Raw genomic sequence first — 26,340 nt, forward strand, 5'->3', positions numbered from 1 at the left:
AATCAAGAAACCTGCAAGTTACAGAATTTTTTTCCACTCAACCTGCTCAGGATGAAGCCAATGCTTCCTATAACAAAGAAGTCCTACGTTTGCACTTTTATTATTTTAATTTATACTAGTAGCTTCCAACAGTTTAGCGGTGTTATAAACTACGACGTCTTGTAATCCATCGCTTATCAATAAACTGTCAAATATGTCCAGTGACTAATGACACTGCACGTTTTTTTTATGAATATTCGCAGCTGTGTGTTGAGGCTGGCCGATAAACCTTCCGCATTAACGTACCTTTAATGTTGGTAATTTGTAAAATAATAATACTAAATGTATAATAATTATGTATACCAGAACCCCGATTTCATGAACACCGGATTTAACGAAGCAGTGATTTTACGAATACATTCTCGGGAACCGTCAAAAAATTGGAAATTTTGACCAAAATGTGAAAATCAGAAAAAAATATTAAAAAAAAAACACAATAAAAGATCATTAAAATCTTTTAATTTTAACACACACGTATTTTTGTGTTGGCTTTAACACTTCCAATAATGTTCATGTAAGAATAACAAAAAAAATAATGGGACATTTCCTTTAGAAATATGGCAGCGGTAGTTTCCGCAACGCGAGTGGGCGCACACTAAGCTCGCCGGGCTGGCTGGCGGCAGCGGTAGCCCCCTCTGTAACATTCTTCAAGGCTAGCTCACACAAACCATCTAGTGTCCTCCCTTATAACACTCCAACTTCCCTCCCCTTTGAAAAACCTTCAGTGAGAAACTGCTCTTTTCACCCTCCTTTCGCCTGTAAAATTTGGCTACTGTGAATAGGGTACTGAAGAGTTGAGGGAGGGGGAAGATGGTAGTAAATATTTTCGGACCCCTCCTTCCCCCCCAACCCGCCAAAAAAAAGTATGTCAAAACATACCACTTTTCACACCAAGTTACCTAGAGTTCAGTCATCTCTGGCAAGGAATTTACAAGCTTTCAAACTTAAATATTAATGTATTTTAATAGCAGTGGTCCTATGAAAAGGGAATATACTGAATAAAAGCATGTTGGATCTCCTGCGGTCACCAAAGCAAGCATAAACACGGCCCAATGCATGGTGCAACTGCTACATTGCTTCGTTATTGCTCGCGCGAGAGGCGAGACGTGGAATGTTAGATGAAAGGAAGGGGGAAATCCGGGGGATGGCAGATGGCAGCCAGTGTGTTTCCTGCGTGGGGAATAAGTGGCGTAGCCCCTTTTTTTATGCTGGGTGAAGCGACCTTTTTCTATCAACCCACAGGAAAAGATAATTGCTTGAGCTGTCAAAATAAACATCGCTGCGACAGTTAAAACAAGACGCGGGTGAGCATCCGGTCGGTCGCTGTGTAATCCGGTCGGTCGCTGTGTATATCTACTCGAAAAACATATCATTTCAATTCATGATAATAAGATTCCTTATAACTTACACGTATAGCCTGATGTTTTCAGCCTGATCCATGCAAGTTCTTTAGCCACGTTTTGAATGAAAACAACCACCATCTGGCCAGTGGTGTGCCCTGTTTAATATGCACAAAATATACCAGATATATTTGGTTCCAAAAGTTAAAAAAAAAAGACAAGCTGAAAAGAACCTCAGGGAACTTGAGGCAAAAAACGTCAAAAAAAATTAGTGATGCCTTAAAACAGACAGCTCTCATAGACAAAGAAATTTGAAACAAAAAATAAGGTTAAAAGTTAGGTGGCAAATATATATTTAATAAACTGTTATCTGGGTTTTTCGTTAGGTATGTATCACATTTTGTGCATTTTTGTTTTATATTTAGTACTATAAAGTTCCCGTGTTTTAAAATGTTTGCTTTGTATTATGTATTACATAAATAAAATCATGTAATTTTCTATACATATACCGTATTTACTCGTGTATAGCGTGCCCTCGTGTATAGCGCGCACCACGATTTTTGCAACAAATTCCAAAGAAAAAAATTTTTTTTTTCCCGTAAATAAATTGTACTAACATTTTGTGGTACCTGTTAAGTAATTACGTATGAAACAAATGATAATTTAAATTGATGTGTGGTGATGCGTCAGGAAAATACTTAAACTCTGCTGTGTAGACGCAAGATAATGAAGCGCTGTATCGTCACAACTGGTACGTGGGCGGGAGGAAGAGAGGCAGGCAGGAATGTGACACGGAGTAGATGACTCACCGGTAGCAGCTGCGACGAAGCGAAGGAAGTGGGAGGGGGACTGGTGTCAACATTCTCTCTCTCTCTCTCTCTCTCTCTCTTTTATTTTACTAGCTGTAGAGGGGGAGGTCTAAAAATAAACAAGAGACCTGCGAGCTTGCGCGTGCACGTGTGTGTGTGTGTGAAAGAGAGGCCTTGTTGCTTGTGCGTATGTGTGGGGGGCTGGCCAGAAACGTCACCCGTCAACCGGCAGTTAACGACTTCCACTCCTCCCCGCCTCATCTACTCACTTTTTTTTTTCCGTGTATAGCGCGCATCCTTATTTTTTTCCTTTACTTGAGGGGAAAAAAGGGCGCGCTATACACGAGTATATACGGTATTGCAAAACCTGGAAAATCTCGAAAAAACCTTGGAAAAACCTGGAGAAAACCTGGAATTTTGTATATCAAATATAGTGGCCACCCTGCATATGTCATTTAAGTATTTTAAACCAAAATGAGAGTTACCGCACCCTCCATCTACCCATCTGCAAAAAAAAAAATTGATTATATTTATAATTGAGTCTAGTGCTGATTCTTGACGATTTAGTTTTACGTTTATTTAACAATACTTTCCACATAAATAATTTTTATGATTTTTACTAGTGATTTCCTTCCAAGCCATTACATAAATTAATAGTATTAGCTTTCATGCATCTATGTTGCTAACCAGAGTGACTTTGCTTTGTATCATACACCCACTCACTAGTATAATACCTTCATTGTATTAAGCATCAAGTGTTAATGTTAGTAACTTATTGACAGTGATCGTGTATCGGCTGAGTAACTGAACTAAAACACTAATTTAGTTTGTTGGTAATAACAGTACTTTACTGTATTTAATGCAAATTGGATATTTTTACGTACTTTTGGGTTTTTCAAAAGAAAATATCTATTACAAAGATTAGTTTTTATCCGTAGTTTTTCCAAGCAATGTTTTACCTATAAATTTTTATAAAATACACTTATATTTAAGTGGCATAATTATTTCTAAGAGATGAGTGGTAATACAGTTGCCATACGGAAGTATCCTAGGCTCTGTTCTCTTTAATATATACATCAGGGACATGCCACGCCCCGCACACCGGGCTGCTATGCAGACGACACGGTGCCGTATAGCAGGTCCCACAACCTCCAACTAGCCACAAGCAGGCTACAAGTCGAATTAACTGAGTTTCAACAGTGGTGCATGCATGACCTGGCGTATAAAAGTAAACACAACTAAGTCAGAAGCTGTTTTGTTTACTCTCAAAAATTTCTCACCTGCAGATCACAGGCCGTAAATGCGTTTGTTCGACAAACACATCTCACACAAGGACGTGGTTAAATACCTAGGCGTCCACATGGATAAGAAACTGCTTTGGCGCCACCATATAGACGTCAAACGAACAAAAGCTTAGGCTTGTACCCAGTCATGAGCATGTGATGTGGCAGCAGGGTTAAAACAGGCTTACTGCTCTACAAAGCTCACATCCTCCCTATTATAACTTATGCAGCCCCTGTCTGGGCAACTGCAGCCCCCACACACCTGATAAAACTACAGAGAATTCAGAACAAGTTTATTTGAATCGCTACAGACGCCCCAGTGTACTGCCCTGTAGAAGCATTGCATCGTGAAACCGAGTTGGTAACTTTTCAAGACTTATATAACTTATCTACACAAACTTTTTACGATAAGTGTGTAAATAGTTTAAACCCACATGTTTCCTCGCTCGGGAATTACGACCCAGACGTGGAAGAAAAATACAAACGCCCCAAATCAATCCTTGCGCATCGTCCCCCGTAGCGTACCGCAATTGGCCTAGCAGCCAGCCAATTACAGCCGTGCTGTGCACAGCTGAGGCCGGACCCCAACCCCACCGTTGCGGACTGGTGGGAAAATTACGCCCATAATTTTTGAATTTCTGGTAGTTCGTCATGGATAGTTTTTAGTATTTAATAAATACCTAATGTTCAGCGTCATGCGGGGCTCCCTGAAAAACAGGAATCTCAGACTCTGGCTCTAACGAGATGGCCTGCAGGGCAGCACCGCATGGTACTTAGATTAAGCATGTTAGAATAAGCATTGTTTCTAGCATAGATACCGTGCTGTGCGGAAATCCTTGGAAACAGGCAAATCAGACTCCGACTCTAGGGAGGTGGCCTGCAGGGCAGTACTGTGCGGTATGTTAGAATAAGCACAGGGTTTAAATCCAGCATAGAATTAATTAATTATTTTTCTTTCACACTTCTAATTTAAATTAAGCTGACAGGCAGCCTGGCGGGAAACGACAAAAGTCGCCCCCAAAACAAGCAGTGCCACTCAAATAATGGGGACAGCAATGTCCAAGCCCACAACCCCCCGCATGGTAGACTCTTTTCTACTCTGTCCGACTCTTCTTCCGGAACCATCCTTCTGTTTCCCGTAACCAACCTGCATGCATAATGCATGAATTTTGCACCCCGCATGTCAGTGCCCAGGGTTTTCCCTGTGTCTATGCAGGTTTTACCTGGGCCCAACTTATCTAGTTTTAGTCTAGTATAGTCAGTGAGGGGAGTTAGTCATGGCACCAATCGCTGCCATGGCTGGCCAATCCCCCGCCTAGCACATGATTCATGCTACCTCTCCTGCATGGCTAACACCCTGCATGATTAGAGCGTATAGGCTTCGGCCTGAGACACACTTAAGAGTCTTCCCTATCTATACCCCTCCCGCACACTTTTAATTTTATGTTACTAGGTTAGGAAAAAGAAATTTATATAAACAAGGCCTACCATCTTTCATAAATATAGCACACACAAAACATCAAGCATGTTAACAGGCTGCCGGATTGTTTATAACAGACAAGTCTTCTATCAGCTGATTTAGATGATGGATTCCAAGCAACAGACGAGTAAGCTCTCTATGATATATATACTCGGAAGTTTAAAAGCGTGGTGCACGGATTATTCAGAACTTGACAATGCTTCAAGACAACGCTGCATAGCTAAAGATCCTTCAAGCTCCAATGTGCTGTTGGTTAAACACAACAGACATCTTGCATGTGGTTTAAAAGTGCATACCGTAATCACTCGCGTAATGTCCGCAGTAATTTGACCACATTTTTGGCCAAAAAAATGGGGTGCGGACATTATGCGAGGAAAAATACAAAATTTTGTGTCTTAATTATTACTAAAAAGGCACCAAACGTATCTAAAATCAATTTGGGTTTCACTAGCTGTTTTAAAAGAATATTGCTGCGGGATCGCTTGCAAACAACCCGGCTTAGACCATGTTTACTTTGCTGTAATTGCCACCGGTAACTGTCTCGCACCCGCCGGAACATTAAAAAAATTACGCGCTACACTGAAATAAGTGTGGTTACGTGTGCCTTCTTAATTCAGGTATATAGTTTAAAACTTTAACTTCAAGTTCTGGGAACTTCCCAGCCTTGGGTCCGCGAAACGCACGCCGTGTTGCATTTGTTGACTGCAACTGTTCTTTTATTTTCTGCCACTGACGAACACTATTTTCGTGCACTTCAAACTCCCTTTCAGCAGCCCTGTTCCCATGCTCTTCAGCATAATGAACAACTCTCAATTTAAACCGCGCAGTGAAGGATTTATATTTACCCATTCTGTACTCTACACTACAAAACTCAACGCGAAACTCATGCCTTTAACTTGCGTGCGTGTTGGTCAGCTGTGTTTGCCGTTACCGTGCTTTGTTCAGTTCAACGAATTTCCCCACCCTTTCAGGACAGGAGAGAAAGGACAGCTCAAGGTCACGGCTTTGTTTACAGAGCGTCAACTTTCCATTCGTACTGCGTCCTTTAGGGGTGGCCAAAGTTGTGTTGCCCGCCGTAGACGACTGGTGCGGACATTATGCGAATTTTTAATTTTTTTCTTTTAAGGAAATATAAATAAAGGGTGCGGACATTATGCGAGGGCGGACATTACGCGAGTGAATACGGTATATACATATGTGAAAAAAAGGATGTTGCAATGATTACCGAAGCTTTGCGGCTGCAATTATTTACGATGACTGAAATCCCCTACAATGATAAAATTTGGTGAGGAAATGGGAAATTATGTTACCTATGTCTTGCGTGTAAGTGACAGAAGGGAAAAATTATGATTGTGGCCAAACTTTTGATGGTGCTTTACTGCACTAAACAAAACGTCTTCTGTCAGCACGGTACTCATTATTTTTCATTCGTGACCATTTTTTTCTTCTCTTAAGGTAAACATATCATTCGCAGTTAATCCATAAATTAAATCTTTTCTGCCTAATATAATATGTATATGTTTAGATATGTATTTGTAATTGAGAATTTTAATGGAGTATTGAAACATTTAACAGTATTTTTGTGGAAAAAATATAATGGAAAAAAAAACTGGTAGACGTCTACAATAGTATCGAAAATGCTATATAATTTTTAAAGGAAACCTTTAAGGCATGTTATACCGTGTTTTATTGCATAATCGTCGCACATTTTATACTGAAATAAAGTTTGAAAAGTAGGGGTGCTACGTTTATGAGAGAAAAAAAAAATTTGTTAGGTAAAGTTATTCATAAAAACAAAACCCACTCAAGGAAAGTACGTTTATTTAAAAAATGAAGTATAAAAGAGCACTCCAAACAATTTAAATTAATAAGTCATGCAACAAAAACCTTTCTTCAACTTTAAATAGATAAACATCTATGAACCGAATGCAAGTCTGAACGAACGCATAACTATCGTCGTAGTACACACCACGAAAGAGTGCGGGCCATCAAATGTAGTTAACTCGAAACTTGACAGAGAGTGCGTGTCGCATGCTATCGGCGAGATATCAATATTCGACTACGTGTGCGCACTCTATATGGGTAGCAACATAACCAAACATAAATAATGCCAACTAGCATTGGCAAAATTTTTATAAGCGGTACACCTCGGCGACGCAGACAAACAAATAAAGGTTATAACGTTTAAAATGTCTTTAAAAGAAAATTTACACGTCAGACAACTTCGTATTTCCATTAATTAAATAAGTAGTAATGTCCAAATAAATAATAGATTTCTACTTTAAAATACATCGTTTTATATGGAAAAGATAACTACACAAAGTACTCAGAATCTAATAGCGGGACCAAAAACATCATATGACGTTCACACAAGAGTTTTTTTTTTAATCTAAATTTTGACGCCCTAAAATATGGGTGCGACGATTATGCGGGTGCGACGATTAAGCGCGTGCGAAGATTATGCGATAAGAGGGTATCAAATGAAATTATTCTCAAATACAAATATCGAATTCGAATAGTCAGAATTGCAATCGCACATTAAAAATGTATTTTCACATATAACAAATACATATTGCTGGAAAAAGTAAATGTGTAGAGAAGTGGCTTATCGGAAATTAAATAAATAATACTAAAGTGAAAGATTTTTTAGGTTTAGTCAGCTGCAATTACTATAGGCAAAATTTAGTTGTAATATTCAACTTTTGAAAGAAAAATACAAATAATTATTTTTTCATGGTAATAAAAATATGATCAGTAAAAAAAAATATTTTAATAAACAGTGTGAAGAAACTTTAAGATTGTGGGTTGTGGGTTTAAAAGGAATGTACAGTGAGGAGTTTTAATCTATAGTTAAATATGATGTAGGCCTAAAAAGAATTTAATACTTATTTTTTTATATGTGGAAATAAATCATTATTTATACTAACATATATTAACATTTATTGATTATATTTTTTGGCTTGTTTTATCTAAAGTGTAGGAATGCAATAGCAGCTTAGAATATTCCTCTCTTTTTCGTTCCAGTATACTGTATGTGTAATTGGTAGCTGTCACTTTGCTAAGTGTGTGAGAATGGGCCTGTATCCGGTCATCGTTTACTGTTTATTATCCACCAGAAAAACGTTGTCGTAGGTTCTAAGGCTTTAAGAGTCTTTGCTTTGTGTATACGACCAGATGTTTTTCATGTGATTTATACAAGTCTGAATTGAAAACTGTCAACTTTAACACCCATGCAGTGTTTTGATGGATATGTATTTATCCTTATCGGTATGCTATCAGTTCTAATCTATTTTAATGTCCTGCTGGACTTTCTTCCTAAAATACGTGGGTGTTAGTAATGGATTTTAATTACTGTGTTAAATCCAGCTGTACTTTAGTCTTATCAAAATTTACGTGGTCAGATGTAGCAAAAAGCTCCACATAAGTAATGCCAAAACATTAGGAAAATCCTGTGGAAATTTTGTCCCTGCCAATGAGAAAATCATCTGTGATACCAACATTTTTCCAGGATTTTGAGATCCCTCACAGCCTTATTCGTAAATGACTAAATATTTGTTTTTTCAAAATGTTAGTATTCAAAATTGAATTGAATATGAATAATAAACTATGTATTCGTTTAGATATTTGAAAATTTGAATATTCGCATGGACCTAGCTAACACATTAATTACCATCTTTCTGAATAACTCTTGCACTGCAGGTCTGTAAAGTTTACAATATTGTAAGCTGAACATCATGTACAAAAATTGATTAATTTATGTGAATATGAGATGCCACACTCCATTATTGATCGAAACTTCACCAAAAAAAAATAAACGTACTACAGTTGAGTAAATTCGGTATGATGGTGCATCTTACTGCAATAAAAAAAAGGATTTACAGGCATCATGTAGCTAAGCGTTACATACCAGGGACGTTAGTTGTCTAGCTGAAATTTTTGAACTTATATGTGTACATTGTGATAAAATTTGAGTTACGTTTTTGGCGGGTATTCAGAAATTTTTGATGCATTTGTAAGTAAATTTTTTATATAATTTTGCGGTACTGTAACATTTAATGTTTTTTTATGAGTTGAGTTTGATTTTTTTTTTGTTACATGGATATTTGGGAAATGTCTGATTGTGTATTGATGGCGTTGTCACTGTCTCTGCCCGGCACCAGCTGCCCGCTCCGAAGGTGAGGCTGGACCTGGCAGTGGAAGGCACGAGGGCCGTCGCCTCCGTGCCGGCTGCGTTCGACACGTCGGCGCGGCGCGTGAGCGGCAGGGGGCCGTCCCGGGGGCCCTCGACGAGCGCCAGCAGCAGCGCCCCTGACTGGTCGCCCGAGGACTACTCGTCGCCGGCGCCGGCCGGGAGCGGGGCCGACGCCGCGGGTCTGTTCGACGCGCTCGACAGGCCCACGCCGGTGATCGACTTCAACGACACGTGCTGCGCCGGGGGGAGGGTCGCCGCGCCGTGCGGGCCCGTCCCCAAGAGGAGGAAGCTGAGGATCGTGCCCTCGAGCAGCCTGAAACAAGACCGCGCCGTCGACTCGGGACAGGCGCGGGAGAGAGCGGGCGACAACGTGAATCCGGATAAAATGGCTCTGACCCGGAATTACGTGAATGAGGTATGTGATTACTAACACTTGACTTCTGAGGATTGTGCAAAAACTGCTGAGAATTTTAACAAAGAATTGAAACAATCATCAGAGAATTTTCATAAAAAATTATGTTCACTGCTTCGTGAAATTTTTTTTACAACAAAAAAATTCCTTTGTTCTTTTGTGAGACAAATTTTTTTTCATTCAACTTAAATAAGTAATACATATTTACTAATCAGTGCACTTTTGTTAAGGGGCAATTATGATTATGTATAAATGACAGTTTTATTATTTTTGAATAATTGAAAACCATATTTAGTCTTTGTTTCACATTATTGGTGTACAAAAATGCAGCACTGATGGGTTTCCTATTTTCAGCAATCTTGTAACTATTTTTTGTTGTTGTTTGGTTTGTTAGTAGTATAAGCCCTAGGTAAGTACAATTAAAAAAAAGTCATGTTAAGTGTTTCCATTTTGAACCTCTAATAGTGTAGCGATAACAGGCATCTTTACAATTTTTATATACTTGATGATGCTTACACACAAATTTTTGGTCATGGTAATGTACTGACAACATGTCATTCAGCTATTCATGCAGAAATTATTCATCCCGCAAAATTTGGCAAAACTTGAGACACAGATGTCGGGATGCCGAAACACCCGGCTGCATCGCTGATTTTACAATGTTCATGCAAATTGTAATATATACAGGACTATCATCACAAAGAACCTCACTACCTGCCTACAGGGTGACAGTGCTTCAGGAGAAATCACGCGATTTAGAAACTGCTCTCGATATCACTATACGCCGACGGCTTATGAGTAGTTCTGTTTAAATGGTTCTTTTTTAAACTGTAATTTTTATAATTGTGAAAATGGTTAAAACTGTTATTTCAAATAACTACCACAGTTTCTGAAACTATATCACCTTTATTTTCTTTCACATTTCCTTCCACAAAATACATACTACTTCCATCTTATATCCTTCACCCCCTTACACTCTCCTCCTCTTTTTTTTTCCTCCAAAAAATACCAAAAACAAAAACACAAATACCAACCTGACAACACAACTCCTTTCCCTCAAAACGTCCCCAGTAACCTGGGTTTTGGCGATTACATTCTACAAAAACGCATGTTTTCAGAGTAATTTTTAGGCATGGAATCGCGGTACAGTTCTTAGAAACACTCGAGGGACTTGCATTACATCTTTGTCTTCATTTCTCCACCATATAATGTTATGGGTAGCGGTTACCGTTCATATCTCATGGTTAGGGGTATGCAAAATTCGCATTTGCGATAAAACAATTTTTTACGTGAATTTTGACATTTTAAAGTGAATAATCACGAATTTGCAATAAAATCATTTTTACGCGAATTTTAACAGTTTAAAACGAATAAACCCGATATCCACATTATAGGATACTATTTTTACGCGAATCTTAACGTTTGAAAACAAATAAACCCGATATCCAAAACTATTTTATTAAACTATGCTAAAAATACGTACGTCTGACGAATTCCGTAACGTAGGCCTAACCTGGTGCAGAATTAGTAAATCAAACCGGCCGCCATAATTCAAATAGAGTACGATACGCTGCTTCCTCTCACACGCGAACATGTGACGATGTTTTTAGTATTTATGGTAAGAAAAACGGTGTAAACATGTATAGAGGCGAAATTGAATGTTTTGAATAACTTGAACGATGTAAGAAAAGACTTGAGTATAGTTTGATACACTTGTACACAAAACATCAAACAAATACGCAGTAGCTACACAACACGTTACTCGCTGAGCTCACACAATGATGCAATCAGCAGCAGCAGTGCAGCTGGCAGCCGGTAGGCTGCGCGCGCAGCCACGCTCACGCACACTCACACGAAGTCACAACAAAACAAAGCTGTTTACTGCCGTGCCCGCACGTGGTTGAATACGACAAACTTGTAAACGGTATGAATTGAACTTGCGTGGCGTGGTAGTTGTGCTCTAATACTTCGTGGCGTAGGCCTACATACTTATCCGAAGTAATAAATAGTTTTAACAAAAATGCGTTAATTTACCGTAATTACTTTTCTTGACAAAATTGCCAAAACCTGCTACAGTAAGTATTTAAATAAGAATTGAGAAATGACTTCATACTTCTCCAAATACTGGACATTCAATTTCAATTATACCTTTTTAATGTCATCTTTTTTAATATTAAGTAGTTAGTATTTGGTGTGTATTAAGTAGATATTAAAACAATTTTCATGATACTTGTATATGAAATTGGTATTACTGTTATCCATTTTGGTAGTCAAAATAACCTCCCTTTCAGAGAAAAATAACACCGATTTTCCAGAAAAATAACCTCGAATTCTGTGAACAAATAAACACGAAAAGTGCATACCCCTACTCATGGTTGTCCTATACATAGAGACCTGAAAAAGTAGATGTTATTTTTCTCAAAAATAGGTGTTATTTTTCTGAAAAATAGGTGTTATTTTTTTTTTTTCAAAAATAGGTATTATTTTCCTTACTTTAAAACTGGTACTGATTTTTTTTTTTTTTTTTTTACAAAATTATGAATTATTGTTTACAAAAACTAACTTGGGAACGCACCACAACGCTGAAATGCCAAATTGACCACAATGCCGACAGCTAGAAAACTGCTGTGTACCACAACGCCGAAATACATTAATGCCGAAAAATGTCATTGCAGGACTGCTACAAGGGTTAGGTTAGGTTAGACAAGGTTAAGTTAGACTAGGTTAGGTTAGGCTAGGCTAGGCTAGGCTAGGCTAGGCTAGGCTAGGCTAGGCTAGGCTAAGTTAGGTTTGATTGTGGTATTTCGGCGTTAGGTACATTTAAGAAACACACACAAATTCATTCAGTTGTTATTTCGGCGTTGTGGTACACAGCAGTTTTCTAGCTGTCGGCGTTGTGGTCAATTTTGACATTCGGCATTATGGTATTTCGGCGTTGTGGTAACGACCCCACTAACTTCTCCTGTTATTGTCTCTTTTTTAATATGTAACTGTGCAGCTGCATTGTCTGTACATTAACGTTTTTGGGTCAGAAGCGTAGAAACCTTAACGTTTCAATTCTTCCGCCCGTATACACGCATTTACGGGAGGCTTAGGCATTGCAAACAAAATATGGGTAACTTTATACTTAATTTAACATTAGCTGTACAATTATTTTAAAACAATGCTCAAAATCCAGAAAACCACAACGAAAACAAACACCTCATAAATAATTGCACTAGCTACGTTACTCGTTGATGATAAAATAATTGGTTTTCGCGGCAAACTTGTTTACAGCGTCGTAGGATTTCATATTTTGAGGTTACGATTGAAGTTCCATACTTGTTGTACGTCTCTTTCGTGTTATTCAACTATAACTTTAAAATATGGGTATAGGAAAGTTTAAAAATTAATTTCAATAATTATTTAACAGTAAATATTGTCATTCGTATTATACTACAACGTAATTTACGTATTAAAGTTTTTGTCAGAAGAAACTTGTTTAAATGAAAATAACGAACAAAACAGAGTGACCAACATGAAATCTCAAACATTCTTAGCCAGCCGATTTATTTTCAACCCAAACGTAAAGGCACCGTTAAAAATATAAAAGTAAATTGTTATAAGAATATGAGAACAATTTACGAAAGAAATTGAACAGTGCATTTTTATAATTATATAATTATGTATAAATATATTTCAAGCCCGTGACAAATTTTATTTTTATAGTGCAACAAGTGAACAACCGTTGAGAAAAGGAAGATGGCGACTAAACTAAGAAATCAAAATAACCGTAGTATCTAGAAAAGTAATGAACTTACGGAAAATCATTGTAAATATACGTATGTATAATTAATTACGATACATCTTTATTTTGATATGTAATTTTTAGGTGGATTTAACAAAATTTCTTTAAAATGTGCCAAAACCATTATAAATAGGCGTTTTCAACTAAAAGTGCAGAAATTCGCGTTTTACATGTGAAAATGCTTAAATTCACGTTATTATTCGCGTTATCGCGGTAGCGAATTTTTCAGGTCTCTACCTATACATGATGAGAAGACTGCACGCCAGTTCAGAGCCTTGTGCTTAGAGGAGATACCGCGCTAGAAGCACCAGGGAGCATCTCACTTATCATTTTGCCTCACGAAGCAAACACACCCCTAACTAGACGGCTTCCCTAAAGTATAGTATAGATCCCTTCAAGAACAGAGCAAACTCTTATGCCAAAACTTGCTGCTACGTAAAGAAAGTCCCTGTTAAGAAGTTTCTCAAAGGTCTAGGTACTTAAAATTTTTTACACTTAATAAAAGAGTAATATTATTTGTATACGTATATAGGTCCAGTGCTAAGTATTTTAAACTTGCTATACAGGAAATTTTGTTAAGTGTGATTTTTTTAACAGGGTTTTGTTGTAACTTTGAAACCACCACAAAATCACACCCTGTCACCTAGTGAAGCCTGTTTGGCCTGAAAGTGCCGAGTCTCAAACACTCACCGCACTTGCTCAATGCTTACCCGAGCCGCCAGCCGTGTCGGGCTTGCTGCATGACGTCTTGGCGGGCTGTTCGGTTCCTTTTCCGTGCTGGGCAGTCAACAACGTATACAGTCAAAGCTTTTTAATCCGGCTCATTCAGGATTGCTGCCAATATGGACTGGCTGTTTTACTGGATCATAGAATTTCAACATAGTTTCAGCGGGAATACCGCAAAAAAAAAAGTTAGTTTACCATACAGTAGAACATTGGTATTTAAAGCACGTTATAATAAGCTGTACACTCTATGTGCACAGTTGTGTTATTGTGCATATCAGGTATTCGCCAGGAAAAAACCAGAATGCGAGAGGTTCGACCGTTACCTGATTACAGAACCTTCTGAACCTAAGATCGCCAGATAGAAGTGTACTTCCGCATGCAGTATTTATTTTTGTCTTTGCAACTTGAGAGATAACGAATTTATAGTTAGGTAGTGTAAGAATTGATAATTTTAATTACTTTATTTTATTGATATTCATGTTTTATTAATACCGGTATTCATTGTTTGCTTGATGCCAAGTCTGTTGCCTCGCTTCCACTGCACCTATATCACTCTCAGCACACCATGCCTGCAATATTGCATTGGGTAAATGGTAGAGGTCTGCGAATCAGCATTTTAAAACTCGAATCGAATGCAAAATTATTCCTGAATTTCGAATTTTTTTCGAATCGAATATTGTATTACTTATTGTAAATAAAATATTTGTTTGACCCAGGATTACTTATTCCTAGAGACCTGCAAAATTCGCGGATTCATTCGGTGGTAGGCTAGAATTCAAACACTTATACCTCTTAGATAATTTTGCTATTGGCTTACTGTTCATCTGGATGAATCTCAACCAGTTATAAACCCTCAACCAAAGAAGGATCGAATCACAGACAAATCAAATGAGACAACTTACAAGTCGACAGCCAATGAACTTGCGTTTTTTTCCCGAGTGTGCAGGTGTATGTGCAGTCTATCCTGAAGACCATCGAAACCGCAAATTTTGCAGGTCTCTACTAATTCCACACTGTTAGCAAAATTCAATGCTCATCCCACAGTGACACTGCTGAAGATGATGTTGGTTCTGTTGGTTGAGGGGACACTTCTTCGATGCATAAGGTTTTAGTTACATTCATTAACCTTGATATTTCATTTTTCACAACAGTTATAGCATGATCTTTTACATTTTCACTGAAGACTGCAAGTTTGTACCTAGGATCTGTGAATGTAATAAGAACATTTACAGTGTCCATTTTATACAGAGGAAATCTACTTTTTATTTATTTCACCAAATTTCGAGCAAATGGTATAACTGTGCCATTTTCATTCCTTCTTATATGATTATTAGTAGATGCCTCCAAGCAATGAATCATTGGTATGATCATTGATGATGTAGGATACGAATTTCCACTAGATTCTTGTGTTGCCTCAGCAAAAGACTTGAGTACCTCAACAAACCCTACAGCTAATATCCATTGTGACGAAGAAAGGCACTCAATGTCTGAATTAGATGCTGTCAGTTCCGCAGCAATTGCCTCTTTCAAATATATTAATCTTTCGAGCATCATGAATTCACTGCACCAACGTGTCTCAACATCTTGTATGACCTTCAATGGTGGGAGGTTCATGGTTTCTGGTAGGGTTTTCAGTCTCATTGTTGAAGCATGACTTCGATTATAGTGTCCAACAATTGCACGGGATTTGGAAATGAGACTGGTTACATTAGGTGTAGAACTCTTTGCGTCATGAATTGCCAACTGTAACGTTTGAGCAAAACATTGTCTTTGGTTCCACTGAGTATCAGAAATTGCAGTGTGCAAATTGCTAGCATTATCGGTGACAATATAAATCTTTATATTGCTATCCTGCATGGGAGGTGGTATATGCCAACTTTGACACATGTCAGATAGAACATGTCTAAGATTTTCACCTGTGTGAGAATCTTTCATAACAGTGTTTCCCAGAGTGAAAGACTTATACTGAAAACACTGTGTCAGGTAATGACATGTAAGGGACATGTACCCAGCACCTGCTCTGGATGACCAGTTGTCAGTAGTCAATGCAAGACTTTGGCAGCATGTGGCTTGCGTATCGTCATCTAAACACAAATCTTTTGTGTAGCTTGTCCTCCAGCATTTTATGTTCAGTTTTGTAAAGTTCTAGAATAATGTTCCGTGAAAATGTAGTACTAACAGGTATTTTGTAGTAGGGTTTCAAGTGTTTCATCAGATCTTTGAAACCGTCAAAGAAGTGCGACTCTTACAGTGGAAACTGAAACCATGTTTCACACGACATGTGTCGCTATCTGTTGGGCGGGCCCATAACTACCAGCAAATAAAAAATCGTATTAGAGGTTCTCATACAAAGTTTTTTTAGTTAATACGTTTTTTTGGTTATATTAAGTTATCTCCTTGGCAGTGCAAAACTAATTTTTTTTTTCCTAACCTAAATTAAAACTAGTGTATTTGGGAGGGGTCTGGGTTATGTATAGACTCTAAGTGCATCTGAGGCCGAAGCCTATACGCTCTAATCATGCAGGGGTTAGCCATGCGGGAGAGGGTGCATGCATCGTGTGCTAGGAGGGGATTGGCCAGCCATGGCAGCAATTGGCGCCATGACTAACTCCTCTCACTGACTATCCTAGACTATAAACTAGGTAAGTTGGGCCCAGGTAAAACCTGCATAGACACAGGGAAAACCCTGGGCACTTACATGCAGGATGCAAAATTTCATGCATTGATTACATGCAGGTTGGCTACGGGAATAGAAGGATGGCTCAGGAAGAAGAGTTGGAAGAGTAGAAAATATCTACTAAGCAAGGGCGGGCACTTGGACATTTTTGTCCGTATTGGGGGTTTTGGGCATAACTGGTTGTTAGGGGGCGACTATCGTCGTTTCCCGCCAGGCTGCCAGCCAGCAAAAAAAAAACTAATTTAATGATGCGAAAAACTTAATGCTTTTTTGCAATAAACCGTCATGTAATAAATAAAGGAGTAAAAGGTGCAAAAGCTCATTGTATTACACACCACAAAATTAGTGGCTTCCTAAATAAAATAGAGAGTGATTTTCACTTTTTTTTTGCCTGATAATAGCTTATACATTACTTCTAATAAATTAATGTAGTTATGTCATAGATTTAAATGAACGTAATTTACGTGAATAGGTTTTATGAATAACTTTACCCAACAAATTTTTTTTTCGCACAAAAGTCACACCTCTACTTTTCAAACTTGATTTTAGTATAAAATGAGCGATGATTATGCGTAAAACACGGTATTTATGTATTTTTTTTAATATGGACGTATTTTGAGTCACTTTTTAGCACTCGTCGTAGCACTAATTATAATAATAATAATTTTACCCCTAAATCCAAAAATGTCTACATTTGAAAATGATATATTTACCGCAATAAATTTTAAGAAAATAATAACATGGTATACAAGTTACTACACAACTTAATTATTATCAAGTCTTAAGAACAAGATAAACATCGGTTTACTCCTGAAGACGTTTATTTTACCGCCGTACATGTGTTTTGAAGGTTAACAACATGGCGTGGTTTATTCCCAAAAAAAAATTCACTACATACAAAACTGGACGTACGAATTGATAAATACAGCACAGCACGACATAAATCTGTACACAATATTGCGTCACAAAATAATTTTGTTTGTAAAATCTGATATTGAGGAGACAACCTGAGTACATTGACGCATTATTATTTTAAACACCAATGTACACTGGCCTAACGAACCTGTCGGCGTCTTTAACCGTTTGTTGCAGAACGAGCAAATAGCTTCGCCGTCACCTTGCTCAAAATATAACCACAAACCACTTCTTTTACGTTTTGCTTTGTCTGCCATTTTAGCTCACTAAAAATATGCCAAATTTGGAGAATTCCCAAATAAAACACAATATTTACAACTGTTTTTAAAGATTTTGTGAAGCATGCGTGACGTCATACTAAGTCGATTCGTGTGTGACAATCGCGCGTTCGATAATCATTTTCGACCTTGGCAGAATCGACTTATGAATGAAGTAAACAAACTGACGTGGCCGAGGGTTGTTGTTACGATGTTAGGCGGTAATTTAATGGGCGCCACCACGTGTAGGGGCACGTGGACCCGGCAAGACTCCGATCCCAGGGCGTGACGTCGCCCGTGTGGAGACGTGACCCGTTTCCCCCGAATACTGCCTATGCGATAACCAGACCTACAGCCCGCTCTCAGCGTCGGGCACGCTTTAATCCCTACCGTGGGCTCTTAAGACGTCCCACACGCCCCTAGGTACTCGGGTAACACACACGTGGTCAATCACAACACAAGTTACGCGTCTGGGTTTTATTGGCCTTGCATACACATAGGCACGATAACTCCTTACATACTCCTAGTCTCGTCGTTTAACAGTCAAAAGCCTTACGGCGCAATAGGCTTAGGTGAGGCCGGCCACCACGTGGCCGTGCTAGAATGTTCGCGAAGGTTTCAAGTCCCGTTACCGGAGTTAACAGCTATTAATCAAGCAGTCGGCTCCCGAGGTAGGCCCCGGGGATATACGAAAACGTTTTAGATTACTTACGAGTCGACAGAATTACCGGATCAGATGAATATCAAAGTTGAAGTCCCCGGAGTGCGGCGTGCTTCCTACCTCGGTGAGCGCTAGAGATCGACTGGGGCGAGCAATGGCCGTCGGGGTGGTTAGACAATGACGCAGCGCGCCAAACGGAGGGTACCGTTATTCGGGCCGTATTGCGCCGAGGCTTACTCAAGAAAACCCTAAAAGCTATTCTTTAATTTCTTACATATAATTATAAAATATAAGAATTACATTAGAAATTTATTATATAGTTCTAAATAAAAGATGAAGATCGGTTTTGCATTATGGCCTCGGCAAGTCTACGTCTCTGGCGGCCTGCAGGATATTTCATCAATATACTTAAAATTTACGTTAATTATTGAAATGACAAATATTATAAAAATAACAGGGGTGAAAAAGAAAAGCGAATTACAAACATCCAATTACTAATAATTTAGGGGTACGAAGCACTGATTCTACTGCGCCCTCTTCCTGTGGTTCGCGGCGATCTCACACGCACACACACACATGTCGGCGGGAGATTCAAACGCCAGGGAAGGAGTGGAGTGGTGGGGTGTGATGGCATATCGAGCTGGGCGTAGCCCCGGACGATGTCAATTGCCCCCCCCGAAAGTAGCTCGATATGGCCGCGCGCCGTTGACAGTTGGGTGGGCGTGGCTCCCGGTGTTTACATCTGCGCCGGCCGGGCCGTGGTGCGTCATCTCCACGACGCAGCATCGGGGTGGCGCCGTCGCTTGGCGTGGGCGGAGATTGTACCCATGCCCCGGGTCCTGCCTGTCCGTTTCTCCCTCCCCCGTTCCACCCTCCTCGCGTGTCTCATCCGCGGGTTCCTCCACCACTACCCGGAAGGATGAGTCGGCCAGTGAGTAGTGGAAGGGCCACTTCGGCTCCTCCAATGGGGAACTGTCTGTCCGCTCCCCTTCATCGTCTGGGTGCCAGATAAGTGGGTTTGGGAGGCGACCTACGTCTTCCCCTTCCTCGAACCCGTAGAAGTCCTCGTCCACGCTTTCCGTGAACAGCCGTCTCGTCTGGGTGGTACATCCTGCCTGTCGGACGGGTGATATTATTGGTGTTTCCGGAAAACCGGCGAATCCCGGCGTTTCGCCGCTAGTGGGTGTGGAGTTTGCTCTTTGGTCCGCGGCCGGTCCTGTTGACGTGGCGGTCGGCGGCGTCCCTGGTTCGGGACCCGGCCCGTCCTCTTCTGGGAGCACGGCGAACTCCGGTGAACTGTCGCTAGCTGGGTTGGGGAATTCTATGTGCGGTGACTCCACTTCGTGGCTCGGTACGTCCGCGTCTGCCCCCTCCTCTGCCGGTGCGAACCTCACCGTGTCCCTATGGTATTTAACCACTCGGCCGGTGGGTAGGCGTAGCAATACGGCTGTGGTGCCGGCTGTTCGTACCACTGGTACGGGGCCCACCCACTTTGCCGCCAGCCCCGCGCAATACTTCCGCCCACTGGCGGAGAGGGGGTGTAGTCTGGCGTATACTAGTTGCCCCGGACTCAGTGTCGGGGGTGGTGACGTGGAGGCCGGCGTGATGCGCGCCTGATACTCCGCCTGTCTGCGCCGCGCCGACTCCCGGGCCGTCTCCGTGCGCTCCGCGCGTGCGTCAGGCGTGACCTCTTCCTGCTCCCCCCGTACTTGCAGTACCCGGTACTGTCCTGGAAGTGGCAGATTGCGCCCCTGTACTAGGGTGGCTGGTGTCTCGCCGGTAGCCTCATTTTCCCTGCGCCTCAAGCAGTATAGAATGTCCGGAAGATGAACGTCCCAGGTGGTGTGTTCCTCTGTTAGTCGCAGACGCAACTGGGCCTTAATTTCCTGATTGCGCCTTTCCGTGGGATTCGCTCTGGGATGGTACACAGGGGTCGTATGTATTATGACCCGCCACTTTTGGCACAAGGCTTTCCACTTGCGTCCCGCGAATTGCGTACCGTTGTCAGACAGGAGTACCCGGGGGTAACCCCACCGGGGAAAGAACTCCGTTTCCAATGCCCTGGCAATCGTGCTGGCCCGGCAGTTTGCCAGCGGAAAGGCCTCTACCCACCGGGTGAAGCAATCGGTGACCACAAGTATGAACCTCTTGCCCCGCGGGGTACGGGGGTATGGGCCCATGAGGTCGAGGGCCACGGTGTGGAAGGGCTCTGTGGGCCGCCGGGGTACCTGTTGTTCGCGCCCGTCCGGCCGGCGGGTCTTGTGCCGCTGGCAATGTTTACAGCTGCGCACATTGTCCCTGACGTATTTACTTACTCCCGGCCAGTGGAACCATTCCCGTATTGCTCGTAGTGTCTGATCGGTACCGGGGTGTCCTGCCAACTTATTATCGTGCAACATGGAGAAGATGTCCCGTCGTGCCTCTCGCGGTGCGTACGTCCGCCATCTTGCCTGTGGCTGCCCCGCCGGGTGGGCTTGTAAACATCCGTCTACGACACGGTACCCTTCCACGGTACCCTCGCCACACCTACGGACCAGCTCCTGGGTGTGCGCGTCGGCGGTTTTTACGGCTCGTACGAACGCTTCCAGGTCGTCGAGTTCGGCCCCCGGGGGAAGCGTGGGAGGTGTGGCCAGGTGTATCGCGCAGAGGCATGCGTCCGCCTCGGCCCCCTGAAGTTCGCGCCCCTCATGCCCCCGGGTTGGCGGTAGTAGCTCGTCCCATTCCGCGTCATCTCGCACCTGTACCGCGTGGTCCGGGTTCCGTGATAGCTCGTCGGCCAGTTCATTATTCTTTCCCGCTACGTGTTCTACTGTGAAATCCAGGGCTTGGAGAAGCATGGCCCACCTTGTCAGCTTAGAGCGGCGGCCCTGCATAGTGGCGAGCCACTTGAGGCACTGGCTGTCTGTCCTCAGAATAAATCGCTGCCCCTCCAGGTGCGGGCGGTAGCGTCTTATGGCCCACACGACCCCGAGACATTCGCGCTCATTGACGCTGTAGCGACGCTCCACCTCCCCGAACTTAGCGCTCGCGTATTCAACGATCCGTGGCTCGCCCGCCTCGCCTAACTGGAGTAAGATGGCGCCGACGCCCTCCTGGCTTGCGTCGGTCTGCACTATGATTGGTTTATGTGGATCGAGTCTAGCCAGGGTGTGGCATTGACGGAATCGGCGTTTCAGTTCGTCGAACGCGTGCTGCATGGCGCCGGTCCACCTATAGGGTTTCTTAGGCGACAGTTGTTCCGTCAGCGGGGCCGTCACGATTGAGAAATCGGGTATGAAGGCCCTTAACCAGTTGGCTAGCCCTATGAACCGCTGGAGTTGTTTGCGTGTGTTCGGGGTGGATTGGTTCAATATGACCTCGAGCTGTTGTGAGGTAGGCCTGTTGCCGTCGGCGTTCACCACGAGCCCCAAAAAATCTAACTCCGTCGTCCCCAGGTGGCATTTTTCCCTGTTGCAGGTCAAGCCGTGTGACGCAAGTCGTTCTAGCACTAACGCAAGGTGGTGGGCGTGCTCCTCCCACGTCTGTGACCACACGATGATGTCATCTAAGTAGGCGGCCGCAAATTTCCCGGAGTAGTTGTCCAGCACGCGCGTCATCATGTTCTGAAAGGTCGCGGGGGCGTCTTGTAACCCGAAAGGCATCGCTCGGAACTGGAACCTGCGCCCGTCTGGGATGGTGAAGGCAGTTTTTGGGCGGTCGGCGGGTCGTATGGGCACCTGCCAATATCCCGATTTCAGGTCCAGTGACGAGAATACTTTTGCGTTTCCTATGCCGGCTATCGTGTCCGCTATATTCAACAGAGGTGGGGGCGCATTAACTGTGACTTTGTTAATGGGCTTAAAATTAACACAAAATCGGGCGGTGCCGTCCTTTTTCTCTGCAAGTACAATCTGGAAGTTATACGGGCTCTCACTTGGCTCAATGATACCGTCCCTAAGCATTTCATTGACCTGTCTTAGGATAGTTTGCCTGCCTGCGTACCCATAGCTACCTGGTGGAATGAACATTGGGATGTGAGGGTGAGTGGGAATGGCGTGTTCGGCCACTGTGGTCCGTTTAAGGGGGTCTGCACTCGCGAACACCGTACTCTGTTGGTCGAGCACACCCTGAATCAGGTCCCGGAATGCGGGAGGAACTCCATGCTTAAATCCGTCGAGACTGACCTTGACCTCCGGTGTCGGTGCGGCCCTTCCGAGCCCGTAGACAGTGCGGCGGCCTTGGACGCCCACGTGCACCCGGCCGTCCCGTACCTCGATCTTCGCGTCCTGCTGCTGGAGCCAGGGTTTCCCCAGGATGACGTCGTCGCGCAGCCCGGCGATCACCACGGCTGTCGTCGTCGACCGCTGGTCTCGGATGTCGACGTGTAGCGTCGCGACGCCCTGCGTCTGGCAGACGTCCCCGGCTGTGGCCAGCTGGAGTTGGCCCGGCTGGCGCTCGTACTGGGCGTCTTCTAGGAGGCGTGCGGCGACGCAGTTGTGGCTGGCGGCCGTGTCAACCAGCGCGTTCACGGCCCGCCCATTGACGTGGATCGGGATGCGCAGAAGGTCACCTTCGTCGGCACTGACGTGACCCAGTAGGGGGCCTGCAGGTGCGTGCTCGCGAGCCTCGGCTGTTGTCGTGGGGGGGGAAAGCGTCGGAGTCACTGCGCTGTCCCCCCGCGTCCGTTTCCCGACGGCCCCGGCGTCTCGTGGTCCGGACGGTAGCGGTTGCGCACTGGGCAGTGTTGGTGCCAGTGGTAGGTGCCCGCCGGGCAGGTCTGGCACTGTGGCGGGGGGCCCTCCCCGATGGCCCGTCGACGCCACGCCGGTGGCGACCTGTTGTCTGGGCGTGAGTTGTCGCGGCGCGCCTCTGCCCGCGGCGCGACGTACGGGACTACAGCTTGGGTGGTGTCGGTCGTCGGCTCCGTGCGCGCCGGCGTCGCGGCGCTGGCTCTGGTGGGTTTGAGAGCCTTCAGGTCCTGTTCCACGGTCCGCGCGAGCTGGACGAATTCCTCTGCTGCGCTTAGGGCCGCGTGACGTAGGTGCGGGCGGATTTCCGGGCGCATGAGTTCAATGGTGGGTCCTAGGATTTCCTCCGGCGCTTGCGTCGGGAACAGTCGCTTGTACAGGCGTATTTTTTTGAGTATGAACGCCTCGGCCGACTCTGCGTGCCCTTGTTCCTGGCAGAACAGCTCCGTGCGCACCTTCAACTCCGTTCGCGCGTCCGCGAACCTGGCTTCGAACCGTCGGACGAACTCCGGCCAAGGCATGTCGAATTCGTGGATGATCGTCCACCACGTTCTAGCGTCCGCACGCAGCACTCCGCCCACTCTCTCGGCCCACTCCTCCTCCGGAACACCATAGCGACTCAACCTCCCGCGGCACGCGTTGAGAAACTGTCTCGGGTCGTCACTTGTCCGGCCTGCGAATTCCGGGAGTTCGACCGGCCCTACCGGGGTTGCGTGTCCTCGGGTCCGCGGGGCGGGTTGCTGTCCCTCGACCATTCCTCCCCCTGCGCGCCGCGCGCCGTGACACTCCGCACAGATGTACCAGGTGTTCTTGGTGCTGTCCATCTCCGCCCGCGTGAGACACGCCACGTGTTTGAACGCACGGCACTGTTTACACCACACGCCTTCACGTGTTCGTCCGTCGCAGGTTACGTTCGTACATTTGAAATAGTCCGGTACGGCCACTTTCCTTTCCCCCGACGGACTGTTCCCCCGTGGCTCCAAACAACTACACGTGTCCGCCCAGGACGCGCCTAACAGACCTCCCACGTGTTTCGGTCGCGCGCACTTAACGCAGTACATCTTGTTCAGGTTGTACAGAACTTCCGTCTTCACCTCACTCACGTTACAGTCCGTCCGCGTACAGTACGACATCGTGCTATGGCTGGTGTACTGCCTAGTCTACTCTCGCCCCGCACTCCACAAGTCTGTTCACGTCCTTGCTGAATTCCTGCAAGCGCGCGCGCGCCAAGGGACGGTCACGTGACCGTCGCGCCAGAGTACCGTTATCCGCTCCGCTCGCTCCGTCGCTCCGTGCAACAACAGCACATCTCCCTCGCGCCTCGGTCCTAGTTATTCCTGCAGTTTTGTCACGCCCCACGCTCTTGGGCGCCACATGACGTGGCCGAGGGTTGTTGTTACGATGTTAGGCGGTAATTTAATGGGCGCCACCACGTGTAGGGGCACGTGGACCCGGCAAGACTCCGATCCCAGGGCGTGACGTCGCCCGTGTGGAGACGTGACCCGTTTCCCCCGAATACTGCCTATGCGATAACCAGACCTACAGCCCGCTCTCAGCGTCGGGCACGCTTTAATCCCTACCGTGGGCTCTTAAGGCGTCCCACACGCCCCTAGGTACTCGGGTAACACACACGTGGTCAATCACAACACAAGTTACGCGTCTGGGTTTTATTGGCCTTGCATACACATAGGCACGATAACTCCTTACATACTCCTAGTCTCGTCGTTTAACAGTCAAAAGCCTTACGGCGCAATAGGCTTAGGTGAGGCCGGCCACCACGTGGCCGTGCTAGAATGTTCGCGAAGGTTTCAAGTCCCGTTACCGGAGTTAACAGCTATTAATCAAGCAGTCGGCTCCCGAGGTAGGCCCCGGGGATATACGAAAACGTTTTAGATTACTTACGAGTCGACAGAATTACCGGATCAGATGAATATCAAAGTTGAAGTCCCCGGAGTGCGGCGTGCTTCCTACCTCGGTGAGCGCTAGAGATCGACTGGGGCGAGCAATGGCCGTCGGGGTGGCTAGACAATGACGCAGCGCGCCAAACGGAGGGTACCGTTATTCGGGCCGTATTGCGCCGAGGCTTACTCAAGAAAACCCTAAAAGCTATTCTTTAATTTCTTACATATAATTATAAAATATAAGAATTACATTAGAAATTTATTATATAGTTCTAAATAAAAGATGAAGATCGGTTTTGCATTATGGCCTCGGCAAGTCTACGTCTCTGGCGGCCTGCAGGATATTTCATCAATACACTTAAAATTTACGTTAATTATTGAAATGACAAATATTATAAAAATAACAGGGGTGAAAAAGAAAAGCGAATTACAAACATCCAATTACTAATAATTTAGGGGTACGAAGCACTGATTCTACTGCGCCCTCTTCCTGTGGTTCGCGGCGCTCTCACACGCACACACACACATGTCGGCGGGAGATTCAAACGCCAGGGAAGGAGTGGAGTGGTGGGGTGTGATGGCATATCGAGCTGGGCGTTGCCCCGGACGATGTCAAAACAATACGTAATTATCTGCTTATTTTCGTTTTGGCTGCGTGCGTCGAAAGTTAAAAACGCGGCTCATAATAGATGTAACCAAATTCTTATTGTTAGATTAGCGGGATTTTAATATTTACGTCCTACGAATATCGGCCGATCAAAAATGTGCAAGATAAAAAGAAACAAGTATTTCGATTTTTTTCAGAAACAATTCGATTCGAGATTTCGAATCGAATAATAAATTATTCGCGAATATTTTTTCGATTTCGAATATTCGCAGACCCCTAGTAAATGGTAATAGTCATGTGTTAGCGCTGCAGAGAGTAATAAGTATTAAAGTATTATGCATGATACCCACTCTCAGAAAGTGTAATTACTCACTAAAGTTTAATGGATGGCTATATTTCAATTGCTGACCTGTTCATGAGCTTGCAAATAAAGACTATACTGTTTTATCTATTTTTGTGTAGGTTTTTTTTTTTAAATTAAGTTTTTCACAGTATGCAGTTTTTTTGGATGTAATTCAGATGAAAAG

The 26,340-nt window shown here is 43.7% G+C and overlaps 1 protein-coding gene across 3 annotated transcripts in view; it reads left to right on the plus strand.

The window, feature by feature from the left end:
- Positions 1-26,340, plus strand: part of LOC134539382 (regulator of telomere elongation helicase 1 homolog) — a 124,024-nt gene that overhangs the window by 94,576 nt on the left and 3,108 nt on the right. For all 3 annotated transcript variants that reach the window (XM_063381370.1, XM_063381371.1, XM_063381372.1), the window contains one exon: positions 9,112-9,558. In XM_063381370.1, coding sequence (XP_063237440.1) covers positions 9,112-9,558 — 447 coding nt within the window. The remainder of the gene's footprint in view (positions 1-9,111; positions 9,559-26,340) is intronic.

The sequence above is a fragment of the Bacillus rossius genome, chromosome 15, assembly GCF_032445375.1.
Source record: "Bacillus rossius redtenbacheri isolate Brsri chromosome 15, Brsri_v3, whole genome shotgun sequence".
In the NCBI taxonomy this organism is placed as follows: domain Eukaryota; kingdom Metazoa; phylum Arthropoda; class Insecta; order Phasmatodea; family Bacillidae; genus Bacillus; species Bacillus rossius.